The 22,551-nt window shown below is 48.1% G+C and overlaps 1 protein-coding gene across 3 annotated transcripts in view; it reads left to right on the top strand.

Annotated features, from left to right (window-relative positions):
- Positions 1-22,551, top strand: part of CEP152 (centrosomal protein 152) — a 318,523-nt gene that overhangs the window by 41,121 nt on the left and 254,851 nt on the right. For all 3 annotated transcript variants that reach the window (XM_069222500.1, XM_069222501.1, XM_069222502.1), the window contains exons 4-6: positions 8,854-8,963; positions 17,946-18,012; positions 18,112-18,492. In XM_069222500.1, coding sequence (XP_069078601.1) covers positions 8,854-8,963; positions 17,946-18,012; positions 18,112-18,492 — 558 coding nt within the window. The remainder of the gene's footprint in view (positions 1-8,853; positions 8,964-17,945; positions 18,013-18,111; positions 18,493-22,551) is intronic.

The following is a 22,551-nucleotide window of genomic DNA, read 5'->3' as shown; positions in this document are numbered from 1 at the left end:
CTTTGCCAAATCTTTTTCATGACATAAAATACCAGTGCCCTCGTAATCAAAAATGATTATATATAATAGAGACTTCTAGCTGCAGATTCCTTACCTTTGAATTCTCCACAGATATCAGACTAGATCCCAGAAGATTTTTCGTGAGCAGTACTCCCGCGCTGGTAGGTGGCGTCAATCAGCTCCACATCCGCTGCTGGCGTCGCCCACTCCAGAAGCGACATTGCAATAGCGATTTGGGCGCCGCATTGGTGTGCTGGTGTCTGTTCTTTTCTTTTCGTGCCAGCCAATGCTGATCCGAGAGAAGAGCTGCCGCTCAGTCATTTGTTTAACTGGATTTTTATACTTCTTGTCGACAACTTTTGAGGTTTCGCTTTCTGGTGTGTCGAGGATTTTGTCGCGCAAGACTGAATTTAAGCCGTGTGGAGCCTTCCACTGGCCAATGTCGGTGACGGATATGTGGTGTTTGAAGCGCAACCACAACCCGAAGTCGTGCTCCGATTGCCAGGCCAGCATCTGAAGGCTTTGAGGAACAGACCCTAAAGGTGATGGCAGCGCAGCATGCAACTCTGCACAGATCAAAGTTCCGGTCAAGGGAAAAGTCGCAGAACTGGTCGCAGAGCCCAAAGTCATCGTCATCGCATTCCAAGTCCTCGGGACAATCAGGTAAGTAGAGGCGGGAGAAGAAGAGCAAGAAGTCAAAGCGGTCTTCAACTTTAATCAATCAATCAGGATTTATAAAGCACAGCTGATCACCCAATAGGGTATTCAGGTGCTTGCAGGGACTGGAGGTTTATTCGAACAGCCAGGTCTTGAGGGCCATTTGGAATTCCGGAAGTGAGGTGATGGTCCGTAGGTGTGTGGGGAGGTTGTTCCAGGCTTTTGCTGCAACATGAGAGAAGGAGCGTCCTCCACCTTTGCTTCGGTAGATGCGGGGAGTATGGGCAAGTCAAAGGAAGACAGAGCGTAGTGTTCTTGATGGTTGGTGAAAATTCAGGTGGTGGCTAGTGTACGAAGGTCCTTGGTTGTGTAGAGCCTTGTATGTGTGGGTCAGCAGCTTGAATTGGCATCTTTTCTGTATGGGAAGCCAGTGGAGTTTCCTGAGGAAGGGTGTGATGTGTGTTGGTCGGGAAAGGCAGAGGATTAGTGGCTGCAGCGTTCTGTACAGTCTGAAGTCTCTGTAGGTGCACAGCGATTCCCAAGTTGAGGGTGTTGCTGTGTTGCAGTTGGCTGATGAGAGTCTGTGTCATGGTGCATCTCGTGTGTAGAGGTAGCCACTTGAAGATCTTACAAAACATGCATAAAGTGAGGAAGCAGGCGGAGGGGATGGTGTTGATCTATGAGTTCATGGTGAGCTTGTTGTCAATGATGATTCCAGGATTTCTGGCGTGGTCAGAGGAAGTGGGTATGGGTCCTAGGCCTGATGGCCACCAGGAGTAATTCCATGTGTTGCTGCTGTTGCCAAAGATCAGTACTTCTATCTTTTCTGTGTTCAGCTGCAGGCAGTTCTTCTTCATCCAATCAGCAACACTTGTTATGCATCTGTGGAAGCTGGTTGTGGTGGTGGAGTCCTTGGTGAGTGAGAGGATGAGTCGGGCGTCACCTGCGTAGGAAACTATGTTGAGATTGTGGGATCTGATGATGGTGGCCAGTGGGGTCATATATGCTTTGAAGAGCGTGGGGCTGAGGGATGAGCCCTTGGGGATACCGCAGGTGATCTTCTCGGGTTCGGAGATGAAAGGTGGGAGGTAGATCCCATGGGTTCTTCTGGTGTGGAAGGAGGTGATTCATCTGAGCATGTCCCCTTGGATACCGATGTGGTGGAGTCTTTTGATCAGCATGTGGTGGGAGTGGGGAGATTGGCCGGTAGTTTTGGGGTTTGCTGGTGTCAGCAGAGGGTTTTTTGAGTAGTGGTCTGACTTTGGCGGTTTCCAGGTGTTGACAGAGGTGTTGAACAGAGTGGTGAGTTCCTGGCTGATTCTTTGGTTTCCAAGATTGAAGATGTAGTATGGTCATGGGTCGATGGGAGCTCCAGAGTGGATGGATTTCATGGTGGAGGTGATGTCCTGGGTGAAGAGGATGTTCCAGGTAGTCGCTATGTGGTTTGTGTCGATTACGATGGTGGCGTATCTGTTGAGGAAATCCGTAGGTGTGGGTTGGGGTTCGAAGTTTCTGTATATGGTTGCGATCTTGTCATGGAAGAAGTGGGCAAGGTTGTCACACAGTTCCTGTGAGGGTGTGATATTGTTTTCGCTGGCAGCCGGGTTGGAGGATTACTTAATGATGTTGAAAAGATTCTTGGTGTTGTTGGCGCTGGTTTCAATGCGTGTGGCAAGGGCTGCCTTCTTTGTTGCTCTCAGCAAGCGGTGGTACAGGTTGAGGTAGGTCATGAAGGATGCTCTGTCTGAGGTGTCCTTGCTGGCACGCCATTTCCTCTCCAGTTGTTTGCTGTCTCATTTCGCTGTTCTGAGTTCTCGGTGTACCAGCTGGCCTTTTTGGAGGATTTTCTCTGGCTGTTGCTCTTGATGGGGACGATGCTATCTGTGCAATTTATGACCCAAGCATTGACGTTTTTCACTCCCTGTTCGAGGTTGGTGGCAGTAGCGGAGTTGGAGGTGTTGAGGGCGTCCTCCCAGCTGGTCTCTAAGATTTTGTTCCATCTCCGATGGGGAGGCGCTGGCCATCTTGGAAGTGGAGGTGCAGGGGCTGGAGATACTGAAGTGGGTGATGGAGTGATTGGTCCATGTGAGTTGTGTAACATGGCTGTATTTGACACAGTTGCTGGAGGTGAAAGTGCTGTCTAGTGTGTGTCCTGCATTGTGTTTAGGATCGTGGATCATCTGGGTCAATCCGAGGCTGCTCATACTGACGAGGAGGTGTGCAGTGTTGTTGTTGGGGTCGTCGATGTGGAAATGTAGGTCACCGAGGAAGATGTAGTCCTTGGAGTAGAAGGCTAGGGGCTCAATGCAGTCTGTGATGGTGTTGCCATGTGGAGCTTGAAGTTGAGATGTTCCATGGGGGAGGTGGTGTTGTCAGTGGTGGTAGTGCACTGTATGGTCTCTCTGTGGATGATGGCTGTTCCTCCTCCTAGCTTGTTGGTGCAGCCCTGGTGAGTGATGTTATATCCATCGGGGATTGCTGTGGCAATGTCTGGGGTAGGTGTGGGGTTGAGCCAGGTTTCGGTGAGGAAGACGATGTTGGATGCAAGGGTGGCGATAAGGTCCCATAATTCGGTGGAAAGCGAGTGTTGAGAGGGATGCATGCGAGTTGGTGTTTTTGTTCAGGTGATGTCTGTAGTGTGTTCGGAGTGGTGCTGGTAGGTGGGATGGTGTGTGTGCCATGGCAGGTGAAATGGCAGTGAGTGCAGGTAAAGGGTCCTAATGTGGAGTGTGGGTCAATGCGTTGGCAGTGTTTGTTGCGGCGTCGAGGGTGTAGAGCTTAGCGATGGTGTACCTACGGGGGCTGAGAGGGCCAGGGGTTGTGGCGCTGGGCGTGGTCTAGGCGCAGACAGACGCAAACTGGCTTGCTTTTGGTGCACCTTTGGCGCTCCAGCTGCCTGTGTCTGCTGCACGGTTGTGCTGCGGCCTGCATTACGTAGGTCCTGGGGTGGGCAAGGCTTCTGTTGGCAGGAAATACAGTGAGTGGGAAAACCCGGTTGGGAATACCCCGCAGGAGAACCTAGGCAGCTGCGGTGTCACTGGATCGGTATGGAAAAGCAGGAACTGGAAGCACAGGCAAATGGCGCGCTAGATGTCCAGGTGCCTCTGTTCTACCCATCCATCGGCTGACACAATGAGGGAGCGCCAGCATTCTCAGCCTCGTTCTTCGTAATGTGCGCCTCACCCGGCTCTGGGCTTCCCCGACTTTCCAAGAGCTGGCGCAACCCCTGCCCAACTTAAGGAGTTTTATGAGGCCATGTGCCTCATTTTTAGGCAGTCTGACCCCTTTGGCTCCACTTTTGGCCCCATGGAGTTGGAAGAGGCCCCATCTGGTTCCATGCCTGCGGTTTTGGCCTCTGCTCCTATGGACCTCCAAGGATCCTCTCTTGGATCTGGACCGACGCCAGTCGTGCTATCTTGTCGTTCCCCTGCACTGGTCACGAAGTCAACACTTCACGGCCATGCCATTCCTACTGTAATTCCCGACTCTGACACAGAGCCAGATGGGCATCACCTGACACCGACTCTGGCAGAAGCCTTGCCTCGTAGATCAGAGCCTGTGCTCTATTCACTTGGGCTAGGCCTCGCGGAAGACTGTGAGGGGTTGCTTGACCCTTTATACCAGCTCTATGAGGAAGAAATGGACTGGCGTGAGGATCTGGGTCAAGCCAGTGGACTGGTCACCTCTATAGGTACTGGTATACCTTCTCCCCCTACCCTGGCTATGGAGGAGGGAAATTCCTATGCAATGGTGGTGAGGAGTGCATCTGAGGTCCTAGACCTTTAACTGCCTTCCGTGGCAGACAAAACTAATCTCTTGACAGAAATGCTACAACCGGGAGCTTCAACATCTGAACCCCCTATTCTGGTTTAAGTACGCACTTCTGGGCATCCTTCTGGGGTACCTGGTCCAAAACCCAGCACAGGGGCTCCTGTGGATAGAACGATTGCCAGCCGCCATCGCCCTGCAGCTGGGGACTCAACCTTCCTTAAACAACACCCTACCCCTGAGAGTTTGGTGGTCCAATCCTCCACTTCCTAGGCACTTTGCCTACCGCTTCCCCAGGTAGGGAATCCAAGAGGCTGGACTAATTTGGGAAGAATATGTTTTCTTCCGCCAGCCTGGTATTGCGGTCCATGATCACTGCATGCCTTTTTGGCCATTATTCCCTCTCTCTGTGGGACAAGGTGGGGCAGGTGTCGCCACAGGTCCAGAGAGAGGCCCAGGCGTTACTCTTGTCAGGCTGTTGCCGATGTGAAAGATGCGGCAAAGTTCATAATTCATTACAGAATTGACACAACCAACTCGCTAGGCGGACTGGTTTCCACTACAGTGACCCTGAGGCCCCATGTCTGTCTGAGGACGTCTGGCTTTTTGGAGTATGTCCAAGCTTCCCTTATTGACACGCCCTTCAATGGCATCCATCTCTTTGAAGACGAGGCAGATTCTGTGCTCGAGTGCTTTGAGAGCTCTTGGGCTACAGCCAGGTCCATGGGCCTCACGGCGGCCCCAGGTTGCCTCCCAATCTGCCTTTTGTGGCTGCGCAAGGGGTCTCCAGCAGTGCCAGTTCCCGCCCAGCCATCGTGCCAATTTCCGCCCTGCCACGCATGCTTCCCAGCCTCTGTGTGGATAAGGACGTGGTACCCACTGACCTAGTGGGTCAGGTGACCATTGGTTTGGTCCGTACGCCCTCACCCCTCCCCCCACCCCCACCCCACCCCTCTAGCCAACTGCAGCAGCCTCTAAACCCTCCTAGTCTCCCCCCTTTTTCACCCCAGGCAACCAGTTGGCAGTAGGATTTGCCTTCACCTGCCCCACTGGCAGTCCATAACCGCGGACTGGTGGGTTTTGCAGATTGCCTGATGGGGCTGCTCCCTCCCCTTCAAGACTACTCCTCCCTTCATTTCACCATTTCATGACCGAATAACAGAAGGTCATCTGTCCCTTCTCTGTGAGGAAGTTGCAGCTCTTTTGGCCAGGGGAGCTACAGAGAGGGTTCCGGTGTCAGAAGTAGTCTGTGGTTGTTGTTCCCGCTACATTCTTGTTCCCAAAAAGGACAATGTTTTTCACCCTGTTTTAGATCTATAAGCCCACAATCTCTTCCTCAAGAAGGAGAAACTCAAAATGTTCATGTTGGCTCAAGTCCTTTCTGCCCTGGAACCAGAAGGCTGGATGATAGCATTTGACTTGCAAGACTCTTATTTCCACATTCCCTTCCTGCCTGCCCACAGACGTTACATGTAGTTTATGGTAGGCCACGAGCACTTTCATTTCACTGTGCTTCCCTTTGGCCTTACGAGAACCCCTCGGGTGTTCACCAAGGTGATGGCGGTGGTTGCAACTCATCTGCTGAGATCAGGAGTTCCAGTCTTCCCCTACCTCGATGACATGCTGTGGAAGGCAGACTCACCCCATGCTGTCATCTCCCATCTACGGACTATGTCGAACCTCGATCATTCTTTGGGGTTCACTATACACATGCTGAAATCACACCTGACGCCCTCTGAGCCACTCCTTTTAATCAGAGCTGTTCTGGAAAAGGTGCAGTTTCGGACTTATACTCCCAGGTGTTGATTCCAGGATTTTCAGGCAATGATACAGATGTTTCAGCCTCTATCCTGGATTTTGGTGAGACTGACTCTGAGTCTGTCGGGACTCATGGCCTCCTGCATGTGACTCATGCTAGATGGCATATGTGGGCACAGCAGTGGGACTGAAGTTTCAGTGGGTGTTGCATTAGTGGAATCTCTCGGACGTCGTCCAGATCTCAAAGGGAACTGCAAACGTTCTGCAGTGGTGATAACAAACCGCTCCCCTTTCCTCCCAGATCTGACAGTAGTGACAGATGCATCACTCCTGTGATGGGGCGGACATCTGGGAGAGGTAGAAATCAGAAGACTCTGGTCTCTGGCAGACTCCGGACTCCACATCAACCTGCTAGAACTCTGAGTGATCTGACTAGCATTGAAAGCCTTTTTACCCACCATCAAGGGAAGGCTATTGCAGGTGTTCAAGGACAACACCACCACCAAGTAGTTTTGCTACAAACAGGGCAGGGTAGGGTCGTGGACACTTTGTCAAGAGGCTCTGTGCCTCTGGACATGGGTGGAACATCAGGGCATGTTCCTGAAGAGTCAGCACCTGGCAGGCTCTCTGAACGCCATAGCAGATTAACTCATCCGAAGATGCCTAGCGGATCACAAATAGCGGGTTCACCTGGACGTGGCACAAGGTCTCATTTAGCAGTGAGGAGAGCCTTGGTCTCTTTCACCAGTAGGGAGTGCCTTGGTTAGATCTGTTCACTTCTGCAGAGAACGAGCAATGTTTTGTGCACTGGAGTTTGAGGCAGCTCTCTTTCTCTCTCTTTTAATCTCAAGTTGATCTCTGGCCTCCTGTAGGCCTTTCTGCCTACACCACTCTTGCCCAGAGTTCTCAAGAAGATCAGGAGTGACAGACACCATTCATCCTTGTGGCTCCATACTGGACATGGAGAGTCTGGTATCCCGAGCTACTGAGCATGACCATCGATCCTCCAATCAGACTGCCCCTTCACAAGAATCTTCTAACGCAGCAACAGTGGACAGGGCTTCACCTGAACCTGCCCACTCTCCGCCTTCTTGCATGGAGATTCACCAGGGCAGGTGACACCTTTTGGCTTTCCTCCTGAAGTCTGTAACGTCATCTTGGCAGCCAAGCATCCATTCACCAATACGCCTGCCGTTGTTGAAATTTGTGACGTAGTGTACAGAAAAGGCTCTTGATCCTCTTTCTAAGGTTTTACTTTTCATTCTTTCCCTTGCCCAGCAGGAGTCTGCTTTGGGAACTCTTAAGGGCTATTTGCCTGGCATTTCCGCCTTCTTGCGATTGTCTGATCAACTATCTTTGTTTAAGTCCATAGGACCACTGCCTGCTCTGAAAAAATGTTTTCAAGGCCATTCACATAGGGGGAAGTGGTCCCATGGGGACCCCTTCCCTTTTGCGAATGGGTTACCACCAGTGCGACACTGTTGGTAACTGCGATTGCTTTGCGACTGTGTTCGCGGTCCCAAAGCAATCCTGCATCGTGCTTCGACTCGCAAATAGGAAGGGGAACACCCTTTCCTATTTGCGACTCACAGTCCCGTTTTGCGGGTCGGTAACCAGGTTACCGACTCGCAAAATGGGAATGGGCATCGCGATGTGGGTTTTGCGCGTCGCAAACAGCGATTTTCGCTGTTTGCGACGCGTAAAACCATTTCTACATCTGGCCCAAGGTACCAGCTCCTTTCCCCACCCCACTTGAAAATGAACAGAGTCTTTGGTGGGTTTACCATTTGGGTTTCAAAGCCCTCATGGAGCCAGAAGGCAAGCGTTCCAAAAAGTAATCAAGTGATATGCATAATTAATTGCTGATCCCATATAAATGTCACTGCCTCATATAAAATAGATTTGACCAAATATGTGAAATTCAACAAGCTTTTACTTACCCACTACTTTCATACATATTTGTGGAATACCCAAAGCCTCGCTTGTGCTTGGATTGGAAACCTGTGTTTTGAAATTACCAACACATCTTGGATTATTTTCAATTGGTTTACAGTTGACTCTTATCTTTCCAAGCTGTTATACACTGGCAATATGATGGCACTTATTAAAGCCATGGAAAATTTGTGCTGGCTTTCACTCCGATTTGGGACACTTATTTTGTTAAGAGGAAACTATGATAAGAAACTGTTGTGCAGACCTGGTGGCCAACATCCTACAAAGCAGAACTCCAGTCTGAAAAAAAAAAAATAAGCAGAGTACATGTTGAATTGCATTGAGGCTCCTTACTGCTTTTTTCCAAGGAGGTGTAGGACAAGCACATTGAAAGTGCTTGGGCTTTGAGCAGCCTACCTTGATGTTATAGTGGGGACCTTGCAGGGGTCAGAGACCACCCACTCAGTGAATGTGACGTTACTGCATTACCTTCATTTTTGGGGTAAATGTATGTAACAACAAACATTTGGGCCATCACAGTTGTTGAGGCATTCTTTATTTAGAAGAAATTAGATGTTCTTCTTTAATAAGTAGGTTTCACATAGAAATGAAATAGAATCAGTTTATATTTTTATACACAGTTGATACATATGTTCATGCAAGTATTTCGTATGGTTTAGAATACGTTGTTGACCAGGTTGTGTAACTAATTCCAATCCCTCTGGTTCTTTACATCAGCTCAAACAGTTGTTGACTGACCTTCCCCATGATATGCTGGATGACAGCAGAGACCTTTCGTCACCAGAGTTGAATTCCTCTGATTGTAGTGTGAACGAGGTACCAAGTGGGTAAGCAGCATCATTACATTAGATTATTATGTGTGTTGATAGGTGAATGATGTAATTAGGAAAAGGTAGCCATGAGAGGCTGTATAATATCGATATTCGATTATTGTTATTGTATATAAATGCTGTTTGTAGTATTTGTAGCTGTTTGTTCTGAAAACTTGGTTTGCCTTTGATTACATATTACAGAGTTACCTGCTTAAGAGTCCTAAATGCCTTTTTGCCTGTCTCAAACGTTTGGGATAACTCACTTACTGTATGCATCATTTCTGCTCTTCTCTACCATCATCTTGCATCTCTCAATCCTTCTCATTGATTCCCAGTATTGGTCCTTGTATACCTATCCCAGAAGGATAAACATTAGAGCTATTATTAGCACCTTGGTGTGCTGCCATCAAAGATGGTTTGTTTGTTTATCTTAAAAGGTAGAAAAACACCTGCTTTCCTCCGGCTCACCATGCATCCATACTTGTTCTTACTTCGTCTCCATCCATTTAATATTTTCCTTAATGATGATTGGATACTTAAAACATCTTTTTAACTAATTGTATTCATTTGAACACACTTGCAATGATGAAAGAAGTCATTTTGGCCCAGTCAGTATCTTGCTTGAACCTACAACTAAATTTGATCAACATTTAAACTGGTTGTTCGAAACACTTCCTTGTGCTTAGAAATACAAAGCGCCAAATTTACAAAAATTCTCCAAATTTAGGAGGTGTTTTCTGAAGTCCTCCTTGCAGGTACAAAGGGTCCAAAACACAAATCCAAGGGTTTAGAATCTCCTTGATAGTTCTTGGAAAGTTGGACCACAATTCCCACGATGCACCTTGCGAAATCCTTAAAAGTCCACTGGATGCACTCCAGGCTGGGGACTCATGCTGGGGATGATGCAGGTGAAGGTCTATTTACCTGTAGCTGCAGGGAGTCGTTTTTATAAAGCAAGGCACTGTCATCAGGGCTGTAGTACCAGATTGTGCAGCAGGTGTAGTTCACTCAGAAGTGCAGGCCAAGGGTTCAGATCCAGATTCCAGCAGGGCAGTCCTTCTTGCTTTTGTAGTTTAAGGCAACAAATCTGCCCTGGACATCAGACCCCAACCAATAGAATGCTGAGTGACACCCAGATGCATGACTACTTCCCCCAAAGTGTGGCATAACCCTGTCCCAGAAAGCACTATTCTTCCAAAATCTATGATGGCTGACATTTCAGCAGAGCAGTTAGAGCTGACTAAACCATCCCCCAGTGTGGCTCCTTTCCATAACTCTCCTCCTAGCATCTGCAAATTCCTTCCTTAACCCCTTAGCTGCTGGGCCTTTTCCCCCCCAGTGCTGAGCCCTTTTTTGGCTATTTGGGGTAGTTCGCGCTTAGGGCTTCATAACTTTTTGTCCACATAAGCTAACCACGCCAAATTTGCGTCCTTTTTTTCCAACATCCTAGGGATTCTAATGGTACCCAGAGTTTGTGGTTTACCCTGGAGGAGACCAAGAAAATAGCCAAAATACAGTGAAAATTTAGTTTTTTCCCAAAAAATGGGAAAAAAGGGCCGCCGAAGAAGGCTTGTGGTTTTTTCCCTGAAAATGCCATCAACAAAAGGTTTCTGGTGCTGAAATCACTATCTCCCCACCTTTCAGGAACGGGCAGACTTGAATCAGAAAACCACATTTTCCAACACAAATTTGGCATTTTACTGGGACATACCCCATTTTTACTATTTTTGGTGCTTTCAACCTCCTTCCAGTTAGTGACAGGAATGGGTGTGAAACCAATGCTGGATCCCGGAAAGCTAAACATTTCTGAAAACTAGACAAAATTCTGAATTCAGCAAGGGGTCATTTGTGTAGATCCTACAAGGTTTTCCTACAGAAAATAACAGCTGAAATAAAAAAATATTGAAATTGAGCTGAAAACAACAGCCATTTTTCTTTATGTTTTACTCTGTAACTTTTTCCTGCGATGTCAGATTTCTGAAAGCAATATACCGTTTTGTCTGCTGGACTCTTCTGGTTGCGGGGATATAAAGGGCTTATAGGTTCATCAAGAACCCTAGGTACCCAGAGCCAATAAATGAGGTGCACCCTGCAGTTGGTTTTCATTCTATACTGGGTATACAGCAATTCATTTGCTGAAATATGAGGAGTGAAAAAGAGGTATCAAGAAAACCTTTGCATTTCCAAAATGGGATCAAGATAAGGTTTTGAGGAGCAGTGGTTATTTGCACATCTTTGAATTCCGAGGTGCCCATACTAGCATGTGAATTGCAGGGCATTTCTCAAATAGACGTCTTTTTTACACACTCTCTTATATTTGGAAGGAAAAAATGTAGAGAAAGATAAGGGGCAATAACACTTGTTTTGCTATTCTATGTTCCCCCAAGTCTCCCGAAAAAAATGATACCTCACTTGTGTGGGTAGGCCTAGCGCCCGCGACAGGAAATGCCCCAAAACACAACGTGGACACATCCCATTTTTTCACAAAATACAGAGCTGTTTTTTTGCAAAGTGCCTACCTGTGGATTATGGCCTCTAGCTCAGCCGGCACATAGGGAAACCTACCAAACCTGTACATTTTTGAAAACTAGAGACCTAGGGGAATCCAAGATGGGGTGACTCGCGGGGCTCTGACCAGGTTCTGTTACCCAGAATCCTTTGCAAACCTCAAAAAGTGGCTAAAAAAACAAGTTTTCCTCACATTTCGGTGACAGAAAGTTCTGGAATCTGAGAGGAGCCTCAAATTTCCTTCCACCCAGCGTCCCCCCAAGTCTCCCGATAAAAATGATACCTCACTTGTGTGGGTAGGCCTAGCGCCCGCGACAGGAAATGCCCCAAAACACAACGTGGACACATCACAGAAAACAGAGCTGTTTTTTGCAAAGTGCCTACCTGTAGATTTTGGCCTCTAGCTCAGCCGGCACCTAGGGAAACCTACCAAACCTGTACATTTTTGAAAACTAGAGACCTAGGGGAATCCAAGATGGGGTGACTCGCGGGGCTCTGACCAGGTTCTGTTACCCAGAATCCTTTGCAAACCTCAAAAAGTGGCTAAAAAAACAAGTTTTCCTCACATTTCGGTGACAGAAAGTTCTGGAATCTGAGAGGAGCCTCAAATTTCCTTCCACCCAGCGTCCCCCCAAGTCTCCCGATAAAAATGATACCTCACTTGTGTGGGTAGGCCTAGCGCCCGCGACAGTAAATGCCCCAAAACACAACGTGGACACATCACAGAAAACAGAGCTGTTTTTTGCAAAGTGCCTACCTGTAGATTTTGGCCTGTAGCTCAGCCGGCACCTAGGGAAACCTACCAAACCTGTACATTTTTGAAAACTAGAGACCTAGGGGAATCCAAGATGGGGTGACTCGCGGGGCTCTGACCAGGTTCTGTTACCCAGAGTCCTTTGCAAACCTCAAAAAGTGGCTAAAAAAACAAGTTTTCCTCACATTTCGGTGACAGAAAGTTCTGGAATCGGAGAGGAGACTCAAATTTCCTTCCACCCAGCGTCTCCCCAAGTCTCCCGATAAAAATGATACCTCACTTGTGTGGGTAGGCCTAGCGCCCGCGACAGGAAATGCCCCAAAACACAACGTGGACACATCACAGAAAACAGAGCTGTTTTTTGCAAAGTGCCTACCTGTAGTTTTTGGCCTCTAGCTCAGCCGGCACCTAGGGAAACCTACCAAACCTGTACATTTTTGAAAACTAGAGACCTAGGGGAATCCAAGATGGGGTGACTCGCGGGGCTCTGACCAGGTTCTGTTACCCAGAATCCTTTGCAAACCTCAAAAAGTGGCTAAAAAAACAAGTTTTCCTCACATTTCGGTGACAGAAAGTTCTGGAATCGGAGAGGAGCCTCAAATTTCCTTCCACCCAGCGTCCCCCCAAGTCTCCCGATAAAAATGATACCTCACTTGTGTGGGTAGGCCTAGCGCCCGCGACAGGAAATGCCCCAAAACACAACGTGGACACATCACAGAAAACAGAGCTGTTTTTTGCAAAGTGCCTACCTGTAGATTTTGGCCTCTAGCTCAGCCGGCACCTAGGGAAACCTACCAAACCTGTGCATTTCTGAAAACTAGAGACCTAGGGGAATCCAAGGAGGGGTGACTTGCGGGGCTCGGACCAGGTTCTGTTACCCAGAATCCTTTGCAAACCTCAAAAAGTGGCTAAAAAAACAAGTTTTCCTCACATTTCGGTGACAGAAAGTTCTGGAATCTGAGAGGAGCCACAAATTTCCTTCCACCCAGCGTTCCCCCAAGCCTCCCGATAAAAATGATACCTCACTTGTGTGGTTAGGCCTGGTGCCTGCGACAGGAATAGATCACACAACGGTCAATGTTGGTCCTTACGTGAGGCAGCTGTTGACCCTGGGGTGATCCATTCCTGACACAGACACTAGGTGTAGGCACTCAAGTGGGGTAGTGTTTTTATCAGGACAGGTGAGGAGTCACTGGGTGGTAGGAATATTGTGGATCCCAGCATATTCCTGTAGTTTGTGTGACAGAAATGCGAGAAACATTTAGTTTTTTTTCAACATTTCAGCTTTGCAGGGTATTCTGGGTAAGAAAACTTTGGGGAAGCCACACAAGTCACACCTCTGTGGACTCCCCCGAATGTCTAGTTTCCAGAAATGTTTGGGTTTAGTGTGTTTCTCTATATGGCTGCCGAATCCAGGACCAAAAACACAGGTGCCTGCCTTACAAAACCAGTTTGTTTTGCCATGGATAATTTTGATGTCTCCACAATATGATTTGGGTGGTGGAATTTGGGGCTGAACTAAATTGGGGAGCTCCCAAGAGAGCACTCTCTCTCTGCTTGCCGCCACATTCACCTGCTCTCTGGGTTGACCTAACCCACTATTACCCAGTTGCACAAACAGCTTGCGAAGGGACAGCAGGACTGTCCTCATCACCTCCCTCATAATGTACTGGAAGAGGAGTTATCGAATGGGACTCCTCTGACTGAAAAATCACTCCCAGAGTCTGCGCCATTGTCCTATCCCTCAGATGCTGTCTCAGTATCTGATGTCTCAGTCTCTGATCCTATGTCAGAGCGGTCCTCTATAACCCGAGTGTAGGCAGCAGTCATCCATCAAGATGCCATCTCTGCTATTGGCTAAACTGTTGCTCTAAAACACTAGCCTACGTAGACAGTCACAAAATCGATGGTGTGTGAGATACGTGCAACAGTAGAGGCCACCTTACCTGCGCTTCTTCCCTCAATCAGCACGTACTTTCAAGACACTCAAAAAACACCTTGTCACATACCATTCGTCACAGTCTTTAGCACCTCCTGCGCCCAGTCCAACAATCATTATTGGTGCTCCCACTCCCTCCTCCTCGGATTCCCTCATTACCACCCAGCAAAAGTGCCCTTCATCTCTCCATAGACTTTGCTAATGTACTCAGCTATTTACATAAAATACAGATTTGCTCTTTGCAGTAGGCATATAAACCTTCTGCGCTTCTTTATGGCACTAAAACTGCCACTAGACAAGTCGGACCCTTTTCCCCCCAGGGAAACCACACACATATTGACAAAAGTGATATATATATGACAGCCAATCACCTGAAACTCAACTCAAGCAAAACCGAAATAATCCTCTTTGGCCCACACAAAAACACCTGGGACCCCTCATGGTGGCCCACCACGCTAGGCCCTGCACCCACCCCCGCCAACCACGCACGCAACCTCAGCATCATCCTAGACTCCTCCCTTTCGATGACCCAACAAATCAACGCTCTCACCTCCTCATGCTTCAACACACTCCGTATACTGAAAAACATTCAAATGGATCCCCACAGAGACCAGAAAAACTGTCACTCACGCACACAGCAGCAGGCTTGATTACGGAAACGCCCTCTACGCCGGCACCACTCTAAAACTCAAGCGCAAACTACACGCATCTAAAACTCAGCAGCACGACTCATCCTCGACCTCCGCCGACACGAACACATCTCTCCACACCTCAAATCCCTCCACTGGCTCCCCATTGACAAAAGGATCACCTTCAAGATCCTCATGCTCGCACACAAATCACTCCACAACACAGGCCCTGCCTACCTCAACGAGAGTCACCTTCCACACCCCCACACAAAACGTCCGCTCAGCTGACCTCTCTCTCGCCTCTGTCCCCCGCATCAAACACACCACCACCGGGGGCAGATCCTTCTCCTACCTTGCACCCAAAACCTGGAACGCCCTCACAACCCACCTTCGCAAGACCCAAAACCTACTTCTTTTCAGGAAGGGCCTCAAAACCTGGCTTTTCGAACAGTGAACCTCCCAGCCCCTTTCCCTCCCCCCGCCCCCCCCCCCCCCAAGCGCCTTGAGACCCTCACAGGTGAGTAGCACACTTTATAAATCTATTTGGTATATATAGATCTACCTCTATATATATATATATATATCTATGTACATAGATATATCTATAGATATATCCATGTACATAGATATATCTATCTACATAGATATATAAATATAGATCTATATATAGATCTATTTTTTTTAGTTGTTGTATAGTTTCCTTGGGGGCCAAAATGGCCCCCAGGGAAACCCTACAACATCTATAAAAAAAAATTGCCCCCACAGGGGGTCACCCTGCCGACGGGCGACCCCCTGTCATTTTTTATTTTTTTTTCATTATTTAAAAAAAAAAAAAAAACAATCCCCTGGGGGGAGGGGGGCGCGATCGCGCCCCCCCCCCCAGGGGGCACCTACCTTTTTTTATTTTTATTAATTATGCCCCCGGGGGGGGGGCGGCCCGTTTTCCGAGGGGGCCGCCCCCCCAAAGTGAAATCCCTGGCGTCTAGTGGTGTTTCCTGGCCCCCGATCGCAGCTGTGCTGCGATCGGGGGCCAGGAAACACTTTGAGAAGGCCTCGTAAGAAAGGGGAGACTCTCCCCCTTTCTTACGAGGCCTTCTCAAACTGTTTCTGGCCCCCGATCGCAGCACAGCTGCGATCGGGGGCCAGAAACAGTTTGAGAAGGCCTCGTAAGAAAGGGGAGAGTCTCCCCTTTCTTACGAGGCCTTTTCAAAGTGTTTCCTTGCCCCCCGATCGCAGCTGTGCTGCGATCGGGGGGCCAGGAAACCTGAAAGTGTTTCCTGGCCCCCGATCGCAGCTGTGCTGCGACCGGGGGGCCAGGAAACACTTTCAGGAAGGCCTCGTAAGAAAGGGGAGTGTCTCCCCTTTCTTACGAGGCCTTCCTGAAAGTGTTTCCTGGCCCCCGATCGCAGCTGTGCTGCGATCGGGGGCCAGGAAACACTTTCAGGAAGGCCTCGTAAGAAAGGGGAGACACTCCCCTTTCTTACGAGGCCTTCCCGAACGTGAGAAAGGCCGTTTTCCCCATCAAAGCAGGAAGCGGCCGCAAGGCTGCTTCCTGCTTTGATGGGGAAAACACCTTTGCAACGTCAGTGCGCCGACGTCACAAAGGGGCGGGTGGGGGGGCGGGGGGAGACACGGAAGCTTCCGTGTCTCCCGGGGGGGGTTTAAAAAAAATAATAAATCCTCGGGTGCGACGCACCCGAGGATTTATTGATACCCTTCCTGGTGTCGGCCACTGGTCGTGACCCGCACCAGGGAGGGTGTGTGGGCGTCGGCCAGTGGCCGACGCCCGCACCTATCAGGTTAAGCCTGGTATCTGGCTGAGGGATCCAGAAGCTGGGGGTTAGGTGATGTTACATTCCCTCCTGTCCTGCTCCCTTTTGAGGCTGTATGTTTTATTATCCCTCCCCTGCTCTGGCATTCCTGCATAGCCCCAGAGCTGGCCTTCACCAGATAGGCTCTCCCCAGGACAGTCACTTATCACTTAATCAAGCAGCTCTGCTAATCCTGTTATCACTGACAATCAGAGGGGACCTTCAGAAGGCTGGATTTTGGCTTACAGAAAGGAAAGCCTTATAACTTATTTTCTGTACAAGTTGTGATAAATTCGCAAATGTAAAATTGCTGGAGTCCTCGAATGACTTTTCTGCACTTTTCCTTACTATACTATAGCCCCCCCAGAGTCCCCCCGGGATCATTTGAGACCCCTCTGATGAGTCTGGTACTCAAATTTCCTCTGGTTAAATGCTGTGCAGTGTCCCAGAATCTCAAGCACTTTGAGTCTGTGGCATTTTAAGATATGAAGTTCCTTTCCTAGACAACTTACTTCCATGTGAAAATACCTTTAGGCAGATGCATAAATTGGCTTCAGGTCATATGCCTCAAGCCATTGTCTTGCAATGACATAGTTTGAGAACCCATCACACTTTTGTTCGAAAACATATTCAGATTTCACTTGAACTTTCAGGGAATCGGCAAGACTGCCTCAGATGCAAGCTTTAACAAATCTATAATAAACAGGCATTAGCAAAGTCTGTACAACTAGGTTTAATATACCACAGTATGTAGTTCTAGCACATTAGTGGAGTCATACTGGAGGGAACCAGCAGAATAGACTGAGAGGGCCATAGTTACAAAATATTTTCCCATACTGTTCAGTGCCAGCGCTCAAGTGGAGGTGGAAGGATGCATCAAAATAGTCAATATCATTAGGTGAGAGAGGAATACTCCACTGAGCTGAACTAAGATGTGATTGACAGTATCGAGCCAATAGATGAAAGAGGCTGGCTGAAGAAAAGGGTGGTTCAAAATCCCACTCTATATGTACTTCTTATTATCAGTCTGTTTCTGTGTTAGATTGATACTTTTTGATGTGGGGCTGAATTTTCAGCTACTGGCATCTCCCACCTTGAGTGGATACAAAAAGTCACAAAAACAGTGGGGGGTGTTATATACATGGAACTATGTGATGCTAGCGAGCAGTTGCCTCATTCAGCAGTAAAGTATAAATAACCTCACCCCTGACAAACAACCCTTTGATCTACATCCATACTAGATCTTGTTGCATTTCATTTTATTTTTAGTGTTTGTTTGTGCCTTCAGTGTTCAACTGTAATAAATGTTTCATTTTTATTATAACTTTGTAAAACTTTAAATATTTTCTTTATTAGTGGCCATCAGCCGTGGCAACGTGAGACAAGTTGGAACAAACTTAAACCGATAGCCATATCCCAAGGAGTAAGTTATGTGCCATTGTTGCATTTGAAGATCTAATTTATTCTGCATAATTAAAGGGGGTAGACATAACCTTAAATTCCTTTTTCACTCTTTGAATAGGCTTATGTTGATGATCACAGTGATGCTCCTTATTGCGAACCACACACACACACAGATCTCAATGAACCTGGCCATCATTTTGGACGCCATCTGGATGTTGAAAAGCATACCAATGGCTGGAGTGACCACCAGAGTGAAGATGAAGAGGGCTCAGTTTATGATATAAATTATAGCTATCCCAGGAGGCGTTCCAAAGAAGATCCTGAAGGAAATGCGTATGATGCTGTTCATGACTACAGGGCAGAAGATAATTACCAACAAAGTGCTATATTTCATCTCCCTGAAGATTTTCAACCTTACACAAATGGCCTTAGCGATGAGTTTGTAAAATCACAGGATGAATTGTCTATTTTTCCTGATATTCAGAGGGAAAATCTTCAGGTATTTCAGTTTATTGTTGTAATTATTACATCTTTTCTTACAATGTTATCAAAAATTGCAGTTTTTCTCCAAAAGTATTCTTTTTCCTTTCCTCACTATAGTCTTTACTATTAATAATTGTTTGCCATACCACACATGTCTTTCTTGAAATAACTTTTAACAGTAATAATCTTGTGAATAGTGGTGCTGAAGGAATATAAGTTGCACTTTTTGTCCCTAGGGTATACTTGGGGGGGGGGCTATATCTAATGGATACAGCAATCCTTTCTAGGTAGAAGATCACACTTTTACATCTCCCTAGTTAGCAGGGCACTCCCATTATTCTCGCATACAGACCCGAAAAAACGTTCCCACCACCTGTTGTCAAGAAAATACCATCAAGTAAGGAATCTTGCCTGTTGCCAGCTACAGTTTTTCAAAATGGTCTATTATCATGCTTCCTATGTGCTCCAATCAACTCTTACAAGGTGTGCCTATTCAGTGCTTGCTTAATTCTGATTGTCTATAATTATCCCCTTTCCAGCTTCGTAACTCCTGATCTCCAGGTGTACTTGGAGTGATTACACCAGCTTCAGTCCTATTGGGAATGGAGCTCTCATTGGAGCTGTATTGTTTCACACCATCAGTACTCCAATTTGAAACAGTACTCCCATTGGAGCGCTGTTGTTTCTATCATGTGGGGCTCTTTTTTGCTTCATTTAATTTCCTTCTTACCAGAAAGCATATCCTGCGTTAACTGAAGGAGAAAGGGACCCAGTGTTTTGTTAAATACCTGCAGTTGATCATTCAGTTTGGAGCTTGTCTCTTGTTGTCAGTAGCTCTCATTAGGCTTGTTCCCATTCGGTGTGCATGACAGCATCAGTTTTCTAAATATGCAAATCTTTGCTACTGCTAGGGAAGAATGTTTCTGATGGATACAGCCACCTGTGGATGCCTCACCTTATGAATTCTCCCAATGCGCCAGCATTCAATGGAAAATCTTCTTCCCAGCTCTCCACGTCGACAAGGACGTCACAATTGCACGGCTCCGCATGTGACTCCATCTGACGTCAACGTGACAATAAGAGGTCCTCGCCGGCGTGCTGATGTCAGTTCCCTTTTTTCTGTGCCTTCAACGCTAACGTTTTTCTCCTAGCTCTTGTCACTGTTTCGAAGGTGTTCTCTTTTGTCTCTAGTTACAGTGTCTCCTCCTAGGAAGTAGGGGTTTAAACCTTGTCGGGAGTGCGGGGGTCGGTTACGGTCACGATGATTGCCTTTGGTGCTTAAGTTCAGAGCATGACGTCCTGCCAAAGCATGAATCCGAAAGCGCTGAAGGAGAGAGAAGCCAAACTCTTTTTGGCTAAAGCGAAGAAAGGGCACAGAAGTGATCGGAGATCGTCTTCACATACTTTGTCGAAGAAGCATAAAAAGTGACGCCGACACGACTCTTGGCGTCGTTCGACTAGAGGTCGCTCACGGTCCAGGTCTCCATCTAGACGGTGTCGTGCGACGTGGGAGGTTAGTCCGACAGTGACTTCACAACCTCAAAGCCCTCAGGCTTCTCCGGGGCCATCGGTCTTCGAGGTGGTTGCGCCTCAAGAGAGTCCTCGATTTTTCGCCTGGGGTGCAGGATTCTGATGTCCAACCGGCACAAGTGCCGCATGAAGATCAGCGGTATCCTGCCTTCCCGGCTCCGGGAGCAGATCCAGCGGCAGTTTTGAATGACATGTTTAACATGTTAAATGCTATGTTCCCTGCTGGTGCACCGGCTGGTCCCACGGGTCCTTTGGCATTTACATTGGGCTCCCCGGCCCCTTATAAGTCAATGCCGTTCATGCCCTTTTACCTGGCTGAGCGTGCCGGTTCGACGCCTATGACTTCGCCTAAAAGGCCTACGGCGCCAATGACATGGCCTTATAGTCCTGCGGTGCTGATGACATCGCCTTATAGACATGTGGCGCCGGCGATGTCACCTCATACACAGTCGACGCGATGACGGAGCCTCAGGTGTCCATGGTGCTGATGGGATCAGCTCTGGTGCCGGATGGATCCGGTTTGGATCGTAGTGTGTCTCCTTCTTCTCCTGGTCCGCGTCTATCAGTCCTGAAGCAAGTGTCATCGATCTCGGCTAACTAACTCTATGTTGACGCTGAGGTTGGAGGCCAGGTTGAGGTCGCGCGGAAGAGCACTGAGGCTTTTAGAAGAACAGGAGTATCAAAGACAGCTACTAGAAGAAGGAGAGATTGCTGAGCCCTTGGGGGAATATCAGGTCCTAGACTCAGCCAGTGGGCTAGACACTTCCCCGGAGTGGGATCTTTCATCTCCAGGGGATGTTACAAAGGAAGTGGCCTCTTTCCATTCTGTGGTCAGGAAGTCGGCAAATTTCATGGATCTTCCGTTGCCAGCTGCTGAGGTTAAAACAAATATTTTGACCGAGGTCCTGCATCCTTCTTCTTCTTCAGCAGAACCCTTGCTTCCATTTAATGATGCTCTTACGGAGCCTATTTTAGAGGTATGGAGGAAGCCTGTGTCATCCCCAGCTGTGAACAGATCTGTGGCAAGACGGTATAGGGTGGCTCCGGGTGATCCGGGATTTTTGTCAGAGCATCCCACTCCGGCGAGTTTGGTAGTTCAGGCCTCATGTTTGACACGTTCTGCACCAGGCTCCTTCCCTGTTATTTCTTCAGACAGAGAGTCCAAGAGAATGGAGCAGTCGGCCAAGAAGACTTTTTCTTCCTGCAGTATGGCCCTGAAAGCGGGAAATGCTACTTGTGTGTTAAGGAGATATGTCCACGCCCTGAAGGACATGGCTAAAGCTATGGTTCCAGACTTGCCGCCGGATATACAAGGGCAATTCGGTGAGCTCCTGGCAGACGCTCAAGCTGTGCCCTATGCAGATTATCCAGTCTGGCCTGGATTCTACAGACTCAGTGGCCAGGGCGATGGGTACCTCAATCGCTACCAGAAGGCATGCATGGTTGAGGTCCTCTGGCTTTTCTACGGATATCCAGACCACTCTATTGGACCTGCCTTTTGATGGAGAAAAGCTGTTTGGAGCTAAAGCTGACTCTGCCTTAGAGCGCTTTAAGGACAGTAGGGCCACAGCGAAGTCTTTGGGTCTGCAGGCTTACACTACTACCCCTTTCAGGTCCTTTCGGAGGTTCTGGGGGTTTGGGCTTGGAGCTGTTTATCGTGGGAGACCCCAGTCCACAGTCCAACAGCCTGACAGCCTCCCATATAGATAATTTAGAATGCGGGGGAGGTTCGGACAAGAGTGGCCACCCAGCAGCACCCTGCATCATCCTCTTACTCTGTGAGACAACAACAAGGGAAGCAGCCCTAGTTTTCTGCCCATTTTGAACCACACTTCTCCTGTAGGGGGAAGGTTACGTCTTTTTCTCCGCAAGTGGGATTTAGCCACATCAGACTCCTAGGTTCTAAATATTGTGAGGAAAGGATATGCCCTTCCTTTTTAGGAGTTCCCCCCCTCCATCCCTCCCCGTTTTGTTCAGAAGACCATCTCCTGTTGTTGCAGCAGGAGGTTCAAATCCTGTTATTAAAAGGTGCAGTGGAGTTGGATCCAGAGCAGGAAAGGGGTCAGGGTTGTTTACAAGATATTTCCTGATCCCCAAGAAGGATGGTCGATTGAGACCTATCCTGGATCTGAGGATTTTGAATTGGTTCCTCAAACAAGAGAAATTCAAGATGCTGACTCTAGCGCAGGTACTTCTAGAGTTGAACAAAGAGGATTGGATGGTGTCTGTCGACTTGCAGGATGCTTACTTTCATATCCCTATTCTCAAGTCGCACAGGAAGTATCTCCGGTTTGTGGTGGGGTCTCAACACTACCAGTTTGCGGTCCTTCCGTTTGGTCTTACTTCAGCAACTCGAGTCTTCACGAAGGTGATGGCGATGGTTGCAGCAAGTCTCAGAAGGAAGGGAATATCTGTATTCCCTTACCTGGATGATTGGTTGATCAAAGTCAAGTCTCCAGAGCTTGTGCTGCATCACATGCAGATGACAACTCAGTTGTTGTTCAGTCTGGGCTTTTCGATAAACATGCCCAAGTCTCACCTGGAG

The sequence above is a fragment of the Pleurodeles waltl genome, chromosome 3_1 (assembly GCF_031143425.1).
Source record: "Pleurodeles waltl isolate 20211129_DDA chromosome 3_1, aPleWal1.hap1.20221129, whole genome shotgun sequence".
NCBI classification, from domain to species: domain Eukaryota; kingdom Metazoa; phylum Chordata; class Amphibia; order Caudata; family Salamandridae; genus Pleurodeles; species Pleurodeles waltl.
Note: the sequence above shows the minus strand (reverse complement) of the source record. Positions and strands in the feature narration are given on the sequence as shown.